Source organism: Neovison vison, chromosome 1 (genome assembly GCF_020171115.1).
Source record: "Neovison vison isolate M4711 chromosome 1, ASM_NN_V1, whole genome shotgun sequence".
NCBI lineage: Eukaryota > Metazoa > Chordata > Mammalia > Carnivora > Mustelidae > Neogale > Neogale vison.
Genome location: NC_058091.1, coordinates 21,752,870 through 21,769,811, shown reverse-complemented (window position 1 = coordinate 21,769,811; position 16,942 = coordinate 21,752,870). Strand labels below are relative to the sequence as shown.

The window sequence follows — 16,942 nt, the reverse complement described above, 5'->3', positions numbered from 1 at the left end:
ATAAGGTGCTGATGATTCCAGAAAAATCTGGAAAGCCAACAGAAGGTTTGCTTGCTGTTCCCGATGGTTCTGCTTTTGGCACAAGTCATCGGAATACCAGAATTCGGTAAGTTCTTGAGCACCGTCTGGTACACGCTCTGAGAGTAGGTGAGGGCTCCCACGAGATTTGCAGAAGGGCAAGGTCATGGTGCAGAGCAGTGAGGAGAAGCCTTGGTGAGCTTGCAGGCTGGCTAACTGGAGAAGGAGCGAAGAGGTCAATGTGGCTGGAGTCAATGAGACAGCAGGAGAGTTAGCACAGGAGAACCAGTGGAGAGATACAGTGAAGCTTATCAGTCATACAGAATGACACGGGAACTTGGAAAGACAAGGTTTTGCATGACTAGAATTCACATCATTCTATTATATATTACCTTTTGTCCTACCCATAGTTCTCATAGGTTGTACAATATGGATTCTGCCATTTTGCGAAATCTCTGATAGAAGGATATGGAGAGACTATCATTTTCTGTAACACATATTTCTATAATGTTTGACTTTGTATTTTTTGGTATATATTAGAGAAATAGGTTTTTTTTTTTTTTAAGATTTTATTTATTTGACAGAGATCACAAGTAGGCGGAGAAGCAGGCAGAGAGAGAGAGAAAGAGAGGAGGAAGCAGGCTTCCTGCTGAGCAGAGAGCCTGATGTGGGGCTCTATTCCAGCACCCTGAGATCATGACCTGAGCCAAAGGCAGAGGCTTAACCCACCGAGCCACACAGGTGCCCCCAAGAAACAGTATTTTTTAATAAAAAAATAAATAATGCTAAGAGAAATAAAAGGTGCTTTGAGGAAAACAAGCCAACGAAAAACCCTGTGAAGGAGCAACTAAGGTAAGAAAACAGCATTAGGGTTCTAGAAGCTAAGAGAGCTTGAAAAGGAAGAGGTGGTCTTTAGGTGCAATAGAATGAAAGATGGGAAGAGACAACTTCTGCCCATTTACAGACACCATAAATGAGACCCTAATAAGCAGAAAGAAGGTAAAGGCAGAATTAGAGTATACTGTTGAAGGCCTTAGTAGGAATAGACTCTCCGAGATATAAAAATTCTTCAGGGCTCTGGCTGGCTCAGTCAGAAGGGCATGCAACTCTTGATCTTGGAGTCATGAGTTCAAGCCCCCCAATTGGGTACAAAGATTACTTAAATTAACAAAACTTAAAAATTATCAAATTATCAAATAAACCACCTTACATACCCTTTGCTACATTATTTGTAATTCCTAAATTTTGAGCTTAAACCCTTTCAAAATAAATCTGTAAGATAAAAACACAAAGTATGTGAGGCGGAAGCAAAGCTGCTTCACATAAGAAATGAAAATAGATGATGAGCCTTTGAATGGGAGAAGAGCAGGAAGCTGGTCTCCGATCACTGCCAGCTAACTCTCAGAAGCTGGTGCAGTCGTGCTCTATAGAAACAGAGAATGTGAGCACCACAATGGAATGAGCTTACAGAGAGAGACAGAGAAAAGAGGATTCTAGCTGGTACCGAAGTTTGTAAGGAATACCTTTAATAGAAGATACTTGAAGCCTATGGAAGCTCTAAGTGTGGGGTCCCCCTGTAGAGCGTGAGGTGAGGGCAGAGGCAATGACGTGGTTGAGGGGAGCAGTGGCTACAAGCTCTTTTGTACAACCTAAGAAAGGAACCCAGGGCTTGGCGGTATCCACAGAGAAGGGCTGCCATAGTCAAGTTAAGACCCAGAATTGCACAGCAAGTCATTTTTTTTTTTTTAAGATTTTATTTATTTATTTGACAGAGAGAAATCACAAGTAGGCAGAGAGGCAGGCAGAGAGAGAGAGGAGGAAGCAAGCTCCCTGCTGAGCAGAGAGCCCGATGCGGGACTCGATCCCAGGACCCTGAGATCATGACTCGAGCCGAAGGCAGTGGCTTAACCCACTGAGCCACCCAGGCGCCCGCAGCAAGTCATTTTTAAATATGCACCCCTTAACTGGGATTACATGTCCCCCCACCAGAACAAGTAAATAAATATTCAGGTCACAAGATATGTGATTGTTGCAAAATAACAATGATAACAACAAAATAAATATTATAAGCATCATTAAAATGCGTTTACATTTTCAAAGCATTTTCATATCAATCATTTCCTTGAAATACTCAAGGGCCTCCAGGTCTGGGGCAAGTCTCAGAGCGCCACCTGATCCTCAAGGTTCCAAACCAAGTCACATTTACAGATATTATGCTTCATTTTCAAAAGACTAACTTTAATAGTGATTACTTTAAGTGAAAGTATATGCTTTAAAAAAAAAATTAAGCCAACTGCAGCTCAAGCACACGCGCCCACACCCACGCACAACCTGAAAGAACGAAGAGAGGATACCAAAGTTGTTCTGACCTACTTACATCCCAATTAACACGGACTACGCTTTACTAAAACTCCTCTTACTGTGAACACAAAATGCCAGCTGTGAAAGAAAGTGATACTGCTGGGTTTGCACACTTTTGTTACCATAGCAACAGCAGAAATGGCAGGAATTGGATGCCTCGCATTTAAGTTATCAGCAATAAAATCGGATAGACAAATCAAGGCTACAGGGTTCGATTCGGTTAAATTGTACTTTAAAGGCAAAAGTCAGGGAGATCATGTGACAATGTGATTACTTAGAAACTGTTCTCGAAATAATCAGCATTTTAGCAAAATTTAGCTAATTCTGAAGTTACATTCAGGATGCTTTGCATGTACTTTGGATTTGCTTTCTCCTTCTATAGAATCAATTTTCTCCCCACAGGTTTAAATTTATTTTAGTTAATTGGCACCTCATAAAAGAACAGCCTAAAGATACACAATTATCCTTTGCTATATTTTCTTTGTACTCCCCACCCTAGGACATTTGCAACGAAAATATGAAGCCACAAGATGACTCTTACCAGCACCAATAAAGAAGACAGGAAAACACAAACACAATTGTCTACAATCCTGAATAATAGGGACAAAACCAATCAGAGTATCAGTCAGGCTCATTTCCGAACAATGAATACCGCGGGCTTCATATGGATGGCTAGAACTATTCTTTTACTTCAATATACTAGTGGCACAACTCTCCTCACATTTGATATGGAAGTACATTCCCGGGAGAAAACCTTCCATTTATGTTCTTTATACCGTTTTCCATTGTTCACCCTGAACAAAAAAGATTCTGTGTTGAAACAAATTGCGCAAAGAACGAGTGAGATATATGTGCTTTGTTTCCTCAGCAAAGACAACGGTCATTTGCTAAGAGCCTGAGTCTAACATAACTGTTTATGCCTTAAAATAACCTTCTTGATACTATAAAAAAAAAAAAAGCAATATCTGCTTTTTCTAACTGAAAGAAATACGAAGATTTCGCTTTTACAAAAAAGGTGAGAAGCGAAGATCGTGATCAGCTTTGTTGCACAGGAGCCCTTATGGTGGCCGTGGGTCCCACGCAGGGAGAATGGCTCGCCAGCTCCTTTCCCCACGCAGGACTCAGCATCAACCTACCACGGCTTGCAACTAGGAGCATCTGGGCTTTCTCAGGATTTATGGTGTGCATCTGGTAGCAAGATGTGTCCTAAGGCATCAGAAACGCCTGAGGGAGATTATTTCTTGGGTCTAGGAAAGCTCAAAAACTTCCATAAAAATTAATGGTTACCATTTCTTTACTCCATTTCAGCCTACAAAAGATTTCATAGGAACATTCTACTTTGGGGTACTGGTAAAAACCCATAGAGGGTTTTTTTTTAAAAAAATCCCAATTTTAGTTTATTTTAGAGTTTCAGCAACCATGCATATGCTAATGACACTCAAATCTATAACCACAGGTCTCTAATCGTCAATATAGCTTAGAGTTAGGTCAACGGTAGGTTGGCTGTCTCCAAAGTCATCTCCACTTGTTCAACCAGATTTTTTACTGCCTCTTTTTCTGGTATTCCTTTCTCAGTCAACAAAAGCAGAAGTCTGAACACCCTGTCCTTTATCCCTCAAATCGAATTCTCAGATCTGATTATCTCACTTTCTAAATATTCAGCTACTATTTCCGCTCCTGTCTATCTTGATTACCTCTGCCAGGTCTCTGTGACTTCACCACCACCTGATTATGTGTCTGCCATCCCGGCACCCTCACACCAATTCTCCAAATCCCTGAGTGGTCTCTGTTAAGCAAAAACCTGACCAGCTCAGCTCCAAGCTGTCACAGGTGAAGTCCACACTTCTGAACACGATGGTGAAGAATCACCACAGTCGGGTCCTTACTCGTCCTTTCTGCTTCGTCATTCACTACTTCTCGCTTTGTTCCAATGATACCAACATGCTTGCAGTTTCTTACCCCATGCTCCTACTCCTGCTGTCTCCTCTACCTGGAATGCTGCCCTGCATCTCCCCCTTTTCGTTTTGTAAATTTCTATTCCTCCATTAGAGTCAGCTCAGTGTGAGTCCTCTCAGACCGCCTCCATCGCAACTGGTCAGACGTCCTCCTGTGTTCACTACCTTACACATAGCAGATCCCTGACTATATCTCATACTGTCTTTTTTTTTTTTTAAAGATTTTATTTATTTATTTGAGAGAGAGCACATGTATGGGGGGAGGGGGCGGGTAGAGGAAGAGGAAGAGGAAGCAGCAGATTCCTCCTTGAGACAGGAGCCCAACGCAGAGCTGGATCCCAGGACCTGGAGATCAAGCCCTGAGCCGAAGGCAGACACTTAACCAACCCAGGCCCCTCCATCATGTTTTTAAGCCTTGTTGTTATGTGATGATCCGTCTGTGTTTCTTCCCCACCCTGCCTTCACTGAGGGAGGGGACTGTATTTCATTTATGTGCGTAGTCCCAGTGCCCAGCATAGCTCCTGCTACATATTAGAAGATCAAAATCTGTCTGTAAAGCAAATATTCTGAGTCTGTGAGCCACCACTTCCCCCACAGAAATTCAGTTATAAATGAACCATCTACTTACAATGACAATTAGGTTCCATAGTTCTGTAAGCTTCCTACTTTAGCTATATTGTGGGTGAAACAGGCCTTTGTATTCAGAGAACCTAACCACTGTTCGAACTGCTGTTTCTAAGCGGAAATGCCTTCCCAGTTCAAAATTATTTATCTACAACGAGATGCAGGCTATCTGTAGCTCAGGAGCTGTCTGCAGTATTAAATGCTGTGATTCATTTCATTTTGCCTTAAAATGGTCTGGAGGCATCTGTAATAGGTTAATCTGAATAACCTCTGTTCATCAAACCTTGGTGTTCACAGTAAACAATGCCTGCCAACCCAGCCGGCACAACAGTTAACAATGCACTTCTTTGTTTTTGCCTTTTAGGAGTGGTTACAGGCCTGGACAGCAGAGATAAGGTTTTCTTTTCTCTAACAAGAACCAATAAAAAGCAGCCATTATGAAAAGCTTAATGCAAGACAAACAACAGGTATCTAGAAGACTACTTAGCTAACTAACTGCAAGGTCACTAAGAGTACAATCAAGATAAGTCCTACATTGATGGCAATGCCAGGACTAATGCTACAAAGACACTCAGATTCTATCCTTCTCATTAACGAGTACAGTCTGTCCTCAGAGGAGCCATGCCTGTAGGAAGAAGTTTTCTATTTACATCTGTGGCATTCATATTTAAGTCAAATAATTCAGTCTTACTATCATGAAACACTAAGAATGGCAAAGGCCCAGCTCCTCGCTCGCTCCGTTTCTCCGCCATGGTGGTATGTGCGGATGACTGTTCCCGGCCATGTCTTCTCACCAGACTTTCAGGATCAAGCGCTTCCTGACCGGGGAGCAAAAGCAGAGTCATCCCATGCCCCACGGCATTTGGATGAAAACTGGTGATAAAATCTGGTGCAGCTCCAAGAGCAGACATAGGAGAAGAGCCAAGCTGGGTCTAGAAGGGACGGCGCATGAGACAGCACGTGCTCACGCTACATGTGAGTCACGTGCTCACGCATCCTATCACTCTGTAAACATCACGTCTACCTCAACAATAGACATGTTTTATAGGGGAGGGTGGATGACTGTTCTCTGCTGGTTCAGCAATAAATAGGGGCAGCCTTTGGCTTGGGGGGGAAAAAAGGTCAGAGGTAGAAATTATGAAACTGAGCCCTCTCTTGTGACTCATGAAGACAGGCAGGTGAAAGACCTACAGCCTTACCCAAGTCCCATGTCTCCCTGACACTGGCAGACCCAGGCAGGATCAAGTCTCTCAGAAATGCACCACAGACTGGGGTTATGAGAACAAAACCACATCTGGAAAATGCACAACACTTGATTTATGGCCCTCACCTCTAGAAGCCTTCTACTCAGATGAGTGCTTAGTTGAGAATATGGTCACCCAAAATAATCATCATACGCAATCTCCCAATGAAATAAATCATCAGTCCGTGCATGTCAGATCCCCTTTTGATGAATACACCATCATTCTCAATGAGGGATCCTGAATGACCACAGAGTGCTAGTCACATAAGATGCCTGTGGTAGTGATTACCCTGGTATACGCATTTGTCCAAAGTGATCAATTTCTAACTAAAATGGATACATGCTATTGTTTGTGAATGCTACCACAGTAATACTAATTTAATGAAATAAGATACCTGAAATGATTCTTCAGTTTTAAATGCAGGCCTCAAAATGTTGGGGCTCCTGTCTGTAGCTCTTGGTTCTTAACCAGTCCCTGCCATTCCTGCCACTGTGGAACAGATCTTGACTATTGCCTCTCGGCAACTTTGGAGTTAGTTTGGCAAACCACCCTCTAGATACACATGTGTTTTTCAGTACAGGCTACTAAAACTTCACGCAGAAGTCAGGGATCATCACAGGAGCCTGTCCCTGTGCTGAACCTGAAGAGGTCTCAACCCCTATGAAGTGGGCCCTCTTGGAAGTGTGATTCTTAGTGTGTATCACTTGTCTATGGAACAGATGGTGCAGCATTTCACTCCAGCTCACACCGACAGATGTGTAGGACTGTGCAGAAAGCTCCTGTGACTGGGGGGTATGGGTGTGCATGACGGAAAAACCTGTCATGCCAAAAAAAAAAAAAAATCACAGCCCAGTGGTGCTTGGGTAGCTCAGTCGGCCAAGTGTCCAACTCTTGATTTTAGCTCAGGTCATGATCTCAGGGTTGTGAGATAGAGCCCCCATCCGGCTCCATGCTAGGCATGGAACCTGCTTAAAATTCTCTCTCTCTCTCCCTCTGCCCCCTATCCTACTCACACACACTCTAAAAAAAAAAAAAAGAAAGAAAGAAAAGACGATCAGAGACCATATCTAGAAAACACCTCAATAATACTTTCTCACATTTTAAGGTATCCAGAGCACCTTAAGAAACATTATCTCGCCTCGTCTTCACAAGGCCTACATACAGGCAGAATGGGAGTCACTACACAGGGGAGACATCACTACCATCAAAGGCCTTCGGGTTGCAGACATGAACTGCTAAGCTACAGACTCTCCAGGACCCAGCCCCAAGAACTAGTAAAGGACCAAAGGTCACCAGCAGGATCCCCAGTACGATTCACCAGCATGACAAGATCTGCAATCGTCCAAAGTCCCCTAAAATCGCAAGTCAGGAAATAACCAAGCCGTATTTTCCTTTTTCATTGTTAGCTCTGCATTCTAAAAGAAATTACGGTGATTAAGCCATATTAAAATAAATGCTACTTTCTGCCATAATTCTTCAAGTAGCATGTTAACTTAATAAACCAAACAAAAAATAATAAAAGGAAGTCATTCAATCAGCACGATTATTAGAAGGAAAAGTAAGTTATTTGAGGCTCTTACTCATTTTGATTTCACTTAAGCAACCTTTTTTAACTGATATTTTTAAATATGAAGACTCAGCAAAAAATATTAGCACTGTTTAAATATAAACAGGGTGAAACACAGCTTACTTTTTTTTTAAGAATAACACCAAGAAGCATGTTCACATGTTTCTAATTGGGCTCTATACTATAAAGCTGAAGGGGCTAGAGTTTTAGGCAAAAGGAATTATGGGGAAGAACCAGTTAAAAGAAAGGGCATCCTTGGATTACTGATGGGATCCAGAAGCTTCTACAGAGGGAAATTAGGAGGAATTCAGGAATTCTTGTGCTAAGACTGGGAGACCAACAATTGTACAAAGTACCTATCATTATTCTCATTTTTTAATGAGTAAGCTGGGGCTTACAGATCAAGATTAGCTATCTTAGAAATAAATTTTTTTAAGTCTAAGATCTCAAAGCTCCCATTTCATAAGAACTAAGCAAGGCTAAATTCTAAAACATTACTAAAATTCCTCAAAACGCCAGCATGATGGCTGCAATGATATTTTAAGGGGCTTCATTGTGGTATGAAACATTCACCTTGTCAGGCCCTGTTTAGCACAGAGAGAAGCTGTGCTGCATACAGAGATTTCTAGAAAATTCTCCAATCACTGAGCACTTATTTTAATCAAACCTTCACAAAGATGAACAGTACAATACTTCTTCTCCAGCTGAGTGGAAACAGAGGCCATCTTTGACTTTTGTATATTGGTCTTTCATACAGTGATGTTCCTAAAGTGCCTTCAAATGCTCTCTCTTAGTTAAAGGACTATAGTATTTCATGCCTCCACATCGTGTCCTTTTACTGCTTCTCAGCCACCTGTTACAACTCAGCAGCACTACCAAATTTTGGTACTGGGAAATTTAAATTTTTCTTTGCATTTTTGCCTTCATTTGACACAAATGCATGAAAAATAGAAATAAGAAAGTAGTAGTGATAAGCATAGGCCTCAGACTGTACAACAAAGATGGGATCTCTAGATACATTCAAAGTGAAGAAATCCTGGATCTTAATTGAACACATCATCCAGAATTAAACAGATTACACCTGTGTTTCAATAATGGGGAAGGAATGGAGGGGACAGGAGAGGAGGCAAAATGTAAGGAATATATACCAAATGCCGAAAACAAATCACTGAAGAATGTTTGTAAAAAGGAAGGGATAACTAGATCATTATAATATCTTTTAGCTCTTTAGAACCAGAACTATCCCCAAACTCTTGCCACTCAAGTCACTTTTCAACATGGAGAAAACGATACATGAAAGAAGGGACTTCCTGCACTTTCTTATGTTTCCACTAAATAAACAGAGTAGTAACAGGATCCAAATACCATGTAAAAGACTCTTTGAGAATAGCACGGAGGACATTGGGAGAAGGAAGGGAAAAATGAAGCGGGGATATCGGAGGGGGAGATGAACCATGAGAGACTGTGGATCCCAAGAAACAAACTGAGGGTTTCAGAGGGGCGGGGGTAAGAGGATGGCTGAGCCCGGTGATGGGTATTAAGGAGGGCACAGATTGCTTGGAGCACTGGGTGTTACACGCAAACAATGAATCATGAAACATTACATCAAAAACTAATGATGTACTGTATGGTCACATAACATAACATAACATAACATAATGTAACATAACATAACATAACATAACATAACTAATATAAAAGAGGTCATGGTAAGCAGCACTGGACATGGTTCCCAATATACACTCCCCCCGTCCACTGCCGCACAGCACACACACCCTTGCGTAATCACTCCCCCGCACCCCGAGTGTGGGCTGCACAAATGACTTCTAGTGAACAGGAGACGGCAACAGTAATGGGATGTCCCTTTCGTGATTCAGTAACAGAACACTTTGACTTCCGTCTTGCTAACACACGCTCTCTTGCCTTTTTGTTGGCTCACTCTGGTGAAGAAAACTGCCATGTGCAGAAGCCTACATGGCAAAGAACCAAGGGAGGCCTCCACCTATCAGCTCATGAGGAAATGAATCCTGCCAACAACCACGTGGACAAGATGCTTCCTAGTCAAGGCTTGAGATGATGGCAATCTTTTAAGGAGACTCTGAAACAAAGGATCCAAATAAGCCACACGGAGATTCCTGACCCACAGAAGCTGTGAGATGATAAATGTTGTTTAAGCATATTTAAAGCAACTAAGTTTGGGGCAATTTGTCATACAGCAGTCAGTAACTAATACAGACTTAAAACATACACAGCCAACAGGTCATAAACAATCGAAAATGCTGTTGAAAATCAAGTATTCTGCCTGAACAAGTTGGTGTCACGGAAAAAAGTAACAAACCAAAACTATATAGCTCTCTGTCAGTTAGTATGACAAAGTATCCAGAGTCATATATTACACATTTCTCTGTAGCTAGAATATCTATGATACCATTTTCTTTAATCAACTGAACTATATCTGACTCTAAGTATTGGCAAGTTTATTATTATTATTATTATTACTATTAACCTCTAATAGAACAAATAAGTCGTTAAGTCTATAACCAAAGTGACTTTTTGACAATCCTAAAATGTTTAGTAGATGTTAACCAATAACTAAACTCAAAAGATTACTGGACACAAAATTATCTTCTCCTACAACTACGTCTTATAAATTTTCCATGTACCATGTTTGCAGATAATATAGTTACTTGTGCCCATAGACTTCAAAAGAGTACAAATTCACCCACTACTGTGAATGATAACTACCATTCAAACCCGAAGTTAAAGAGTTTTAGGATGGGATGCTCACAAATATATTTTTTAAGATTTTATTTATTTATTTGGCAGACAGAGATCACAAGTAGGCAGAGAGGCAGGCAGAGGGAGAGGGGGAAGCAGGCTCCCTGCCAAGCAGAGAGCCCGATGCAGGACTCCATCCCAGGACCCTGAGATCATGACCTGAGCCAAAGGCAGAGGCTTTAACCCACTGAGCCACCCAGGTGCCCCCACAAATATTTTTTTAAAAGACAGAGCAGGTCAGGGCCCTGGGGGGTTTACTCAGATCTTTCATTCCGTAAAGACCTAGCATTTATCATGTGTTAGGTACTGAGATATGAAAGTAACAGAGATAGTTTAACTTGTAGTTCAGTTTATGCCACTGATCCAGTAGCAATACTGAGAAACTAAGGAGCCATAAAACTTAGCCACACTATGTCTTAGCTAGCATTTCTCTCTTTGATAAAGAATAATAAGCAATTGCCAGATGCTTTGCTGAAATGCAATTCAAGTCCTAACTTAAAACACAAACAATATACCAACACTAGGAATACAAAAATTAGTAAGATATGATCCTTGCTCCCCAGAAGCTCATAATTTTGAAAAGGGGATAAACTGTATCTTGGCACCCTTCCAGCCTACGAGAATAGTCATCTAATAAAAGTGAGTCATCCTATATTTCATCTTCTTACTCTTAGCTATATCCTGCTGTAAAATTAAAATACATCTTTCTTCCCTTGGTGTTTACAAGTTCCAAATATTTATAGACTCATGTCTCTACTTCGCTGTCTCTCAGCCAAGATGAATATCTTTAGCTCCTTTCCTCCTTTCCTCTTAAAGCAATTCCTTAATATAAGTAATCTTTTTAGTGACTTCATTTAAATTCTCTATTTCTGTTTTAAATTCTGGGATCCAAATGACACAACTAAATACTATTTCAGATATGTAATCAATCACAATAAAAAACCCCAGTCTTCTTTGATGATATAATGCCTCTGTTTGTAGAGTCCAAAACACTGACTTTTTTATTTACTTTTTAAATTTGGGGGGTTATACTATTCCATTGCAAATTTGTATTTAATGCCCTTGATTGTACAGATATTGCAGGTTTCTCATGTCAAATGAAAATTTAGAGATGGTACATACTCTGAAACAACGGTAACCAACAAACAGTATAAGGCAAAATTTCTTACAACAATAGGAAATAAAGCATTAAAAAAAAAAAACACTCCTGACTAAAACACAACTCTATTAAAAAAGGTTCACACACAAAAAAATTTTTCAAATGTCCTCATCATGTTTTTTTTTTTAAGATTTTTATTTATTTATTCGACAGACAGAGATCACAAGTAGGCAGAGAGGCAGGCAGAGAGAGATGGGGGAAACAGGCTCCCTGCTGAGCAGATAGCCCGACCCATCATGTTTTTAATACCACATTCATATTTTATATACTTCATATTTATATACTGACTACAGAATACATCTAAAGTAAACATACAATTTAAATCTTCTACTCCTAAAAATACTTTGGCAGAACCATGACAATACGGTCCAAGTATCAGGATTCATGATCACTGACAAGAATTGAGCAGGCAGACATGGGGCAGAGTCCTACTGATTCAAAGTTTCAAATATTATTAGTTACTTACTTGAAGAAAAGAGGCATTCAGTGAATGCAAATTCAATGAATGTGCTATACAAGGTCAGAAACACATTCTGAATATATTTTTTTCAACATCATGCTATGGTTGAGGTAATAATAAGAGTGGGCTTCTTTAATGGGAAAAAAAATTTTCATTCTGGGGGAAAAAATGTTCATTCTGTTGTTCCCAATATTTTTTTAGTTAAGCCTACACCACATGCAAGGCTTGAACTTGCAACCCTGAGATCAAGAGTTGCATGCAGAGCCAGCCAGCCACCCCTGCTGCTTACAAACTTTCAGCACTTAAGAACAAACTCCCAGGGTGCCTGGGTGGCTCAATTGGTTAAGCATCTGCCTTTGGCTCAGGTCATGATCCCAGGGTCCTGGGATCGAGCCCCACATCAGCCTCCCTGCTCAGGCAGGGAGCCTACTTCTCCCCCTGCTTGTGCTCGTGCTCTCTCTCTGTCAAATAAATAAATAAATCTTGAAAAATAAATAAATAAAATCTCCCTAGCCTGGTATCTTTGGCTTCCTTGATCAGGTTCTAACCAATATCTTTCTGGTCTTAACCACATACTACCACAATTTAGCTTATCCATACTGCAATCAGACAAAACTCCATACTCTTTCTGGGACAATTCAAGAGCTTTCTCCCCTCAGAAGTTTTTACACCCAACACTCCCTTAGGTTACCCTCCTTTCTCAAATCTCTACTTATGATATCAATATAGCCGAGAGATGTCTTAGGTGCCAGACTCAAGCTTCGCTTCCTCAAGTCTCTATTTCGATTCTACTTATCCTTCAATGTCTAGCTCACATGGCAGTTCTGTGAAGCTTTCCTTTTTCCTTCTGCCCCTCATAGCCTCTTCTAACCTTGAGGAGCATGTAGTCTGTGCCTGTCACATAGCCACAATCACATTCTTTCTCATCTAGTTTATAGCACAGCTGTTTGTGCCCATGGCAGATTTCTTCTCTCAGAGTCAAGTCCTGAGGAGAAGCTCTTCCATGCAGTCATCTCTGTACTGTCCCATCCCTCATGCTTTAAACATACATGGTCATAATAAGTGTTTATTATAGACAGTGTGTTGAAATATATAAATACGTTACTTGATCCAAAAGCATACCATAACAATCAGTATTCTTACTCACATTCACTCACTGAGGAAATATTTACTCAGTATCTGTTGTGTACTCAGGTACTACTAGCGTGCCAAAATGAATCATAGACCCCGCTCTCTCAAGAAGTATATAGTCTAGAAGATGTTCTAAGGTACCTATATATACTGCTACCATACTAACAGATAAGTATCATAAGAGAAGTAAAGAAGTACAACAGCAACCAGCAAGAAGGAAAGATTATTTCCAAGTAGGAATGGATACGAGGAAAGTTTTAACATTTGTCCAAGTCCTCAAAGACAGGTAGTATTTGAACATGAAGAGATGGGGTAATAAGTAAAGGCCACTGAAGCAGGAAATCTCCGGACACAAGAACAATCAATGGTTTAATGGTACAGTGTAAATGAAAGATGATAGGGATAAAGAAAAATTCTAGGGGTGCCTGGGTGGCTCAGTGGGTTAAAGCCTCTGCCTTTGGCTCGGGTCATGATCTCAGGATCCTGGGATCAAGCCCCGCATCGGGCTCTCTGCTCAAGCAGGGAGCCTGCTTCTTCCTCTCTCTCTCTCTCTGCCTGCCTCTCTGCCTACTTGTGATCTCTGTCAAATAAATAAATAAAAATTAAAAAAAAAAAAAGAAAGAAAAATTCTAAAGGCAGTTGGAGCTATAGCTGTTATGACCTTGAAAGCCCAATAAGAACTAGAGCTTCAGTCTGTAAGCAATGAGGAACTATTTCAAAGTTCTTGAACGGGGGCTATGTAGTTATTTAGATGGTCCAAAGTGGATGGAAGGGGAAGAGACTGCAAGGAGACAAGTTGAGAGGCTAGTACTATCCTTCAAGGAAGAGATAATAAAAACCTGAACTGAGAATGAGGCACTAGGGATGGAAATGGCCAAATGGAAGAGATATTTTAGAGGTAAAACCAACAACACTAGGCAAGGTCTAGATGTATAGTGCAAGGGTCTGCAAGAGGTAAAAGAACCTTCTAGGTTGAGAGGATGGTGATCCCATAAATAAAACAGACATGAAAGCAGCAGCAAACCGACTAGAAGAAAACTGAGTCCTAGTCATACTGAGTTTTAGTCAGGTGGATACTCACCTGACAAGATCAGAAATAAAATCTGTTAATCTATGCTATTCAGAATAAAATACACAACTTTGTGAAAAAAGAGAAGAGCTGAAATTAATCTTCAATAAAAGATTCTGATCAATGATTCAAACATGATTATGAACTCAAAAATAACTCACATCAGTTATATTAAGCACACAGCAAATTAATATAAAAAAAAACATTTATGAAGATTTTGAACTGGAATGACCTCATGTACCCATGTAAAAATGTGCTGATTCTGTGGTTTAGAGTAAAATGACCAGGTGAAAGTCTTTGGGAACAGTTCAAATTTAGGAGGTGAAATGCATCTACTGAATTGGGAAGTCCCTCTTTGTGGTTACCTTCATTGGGCTTCAACTTAACTTCAATGTCACAGCAAGAGATGGTCAAGTCAGACAGCAAGGGGTACTAACTAGATGTCCTTGTGTATTCATTCCTCTCTATAACAAATACTTCTCCTCAATTAGCAAAACTGAGTCGACCTAGATTTATCCCTACCATACCCCTAGAATTGCCAAAAGCCTAAGAAATAATGATCATGGAACCACTTTTCTGACGAGAGTTGGGGAATAAAATTTCCAATTATAAACTCATGGGTATTATGATTCAGTAACTATTCAGTAACCATGTTTTCTCTCGAACAAACCAAAAAGATCTCCCCAACACAAACTAACGTGACAATAATGCAAAGATAACCAGAATTTGACATTAATAAATGTTTGTTACATGTGTACTGAAAAAAAGGTAAAATCAAACATTTGATTTGTTGATAATACTGATAACATTTATTGATAATACTGATAACATTCTGTTCACTGGATGCAATGTCATTATTTCAATTTAGCTCTTAAGGAAAAAAAAACAATGAGAACTCAATCTTTAATTATTAATGTTTTTACTAATAATGAGCAGTAATACAAAAAAATGGATTGAAAGGTACTTATTTCACATATGACTATTCCATTAAGATTATACCAATCATTTGTTGAAAACCGCACATTTTATAGCTATGCATAAATACAATGGAAGAATAAACACCAAATGTTCATAATGGTAATCTTTTAACTGCAGGTTTATGGGTGATTTTATTTCCTTCCCTTTTGCTTATATGTGTTTTCAAAATTTTCTACAATAATGTTTATAATAATTGCACTAAGAGGAAAAAATATTTTTTTAAGAGAAGGTAAAAAATCATATTGATCAATTTAAAAAAACATACTTACCAGATCTCTGTGAAGCACCCAATTTGCATGGAGGTAATGGATACCATCAAGAATCTGGTAAAGTAATGATTTAACCATAGATCTTGGCAACTGCATGGGCTTTTTATTTGCTTTTGATGCACGGTGAAACTTAATAATATGCTAAAAATTGAAAAAAATAAAACATTCAAAATAATATATAGTATTTGCTAATATTTATATCAATAAAACACAAGTCTACAATAAACTCTCCACATTTAAAAATTACTTATTCAATGCCAATAATGACACAAAGAAAAATAATTTGAATACTAAGGTCAACCAAATAGAACCTGTATTGGTGGTCAGTCAATGTGACAATGTTATTGGGGGTATAATGACTAGATTTATTGAAACCATCAAGATTTTCATTAAATAAAACTAAAAAAGCACTGATACTTAAAAGCCTACATAAAAATAGCACTAGTTGTATTCTCTATTGACAGAATGAAAGACTAAAAAAAAAGAAGACCCTCTGAATCTTTACTGTTCTTTTTTTTTTTTTTTAAAAGGAAACTCCATGCCACACATGGGGCTGGAACTCACAACCCCAACATCAAGAGTTGTATGCTCTACTGACTAAGCCACCCAAATGCCTCTATATGTTTACCATACTATAAAAAGTTAGCACTTAGAGCATTCGTGTAATGTCACTGACTATATGTACATTTGAATTATTAGAAAGTTCTACCTTCTTTGGCACAGCGTGAAATTAGGTTACATTCCTAGTAGTTAATATTTAATAGGAAATCACTGGGAAGGAGGAGGGAGAGAAAAATGGGAAATCCAATCCCACTGAAATAAATATAACTACATCAACATATTCATATGTTTATGTCCATATGCTATTTTGTAGGTCATGAAAACATTATAATGATAGGGAAGAAATGCTACCTGTCCCCCAAACCTGCATCTACAACTCCACCTCACCCCGATGCAAAACATGACATAATGGATATTAAAGGCTATTTAAACCCCTATTAAACAACACTGGTAACATTGCTCCACTAGGGAGGGTATGTGCTTTTGGGTAAATTGGAAGGGGAGATGAACCATGAGAGACTATGGACTCTGAAAAACAATCTGAGGGGTTTGAAGTGGCGGGGGGGTGGGAGGTTGGGGTACCAGGTGGTGGGTATTATAGAGGGCACAGCTTGCATGGAGCACTGGGTGTGGTGAAAAAATAATGAATACTGTTTTTCTGAAAATAAATAAATTGGAAAAAAAAAAAAAAAAAAAGGAAAAAAAAAAAAAAAAAAAAAAAAAAAAGATCTGTAAGTCTGTTAAAGTTTCTCCAAAACAGATGTGCCA

General features: G+C 39.5%; 1 protein-coding gene across 1 annotated transcript in view; it reads right to left on the bottom strand.

Moving 5' to 3' along the window:
* CDK19 (cyclin dependent kinase 19) overlaps positions 1-16,942 on the bottom strand; it is a 175,880-nt gene that overhangs the window by 32,332 nt on the left and 126,606 nt on the right. The window contains exon 4 of the mRNA XM_044244399.1: positions 15,614-15,754. Within this exon, the coding sequence (XP_044100334.1) occupies positions 15,614-15,754 (141 nt within the window). The remainder of the gene's footprint in view (positions 1-15,613; positions 15,755-16,942) is intronic.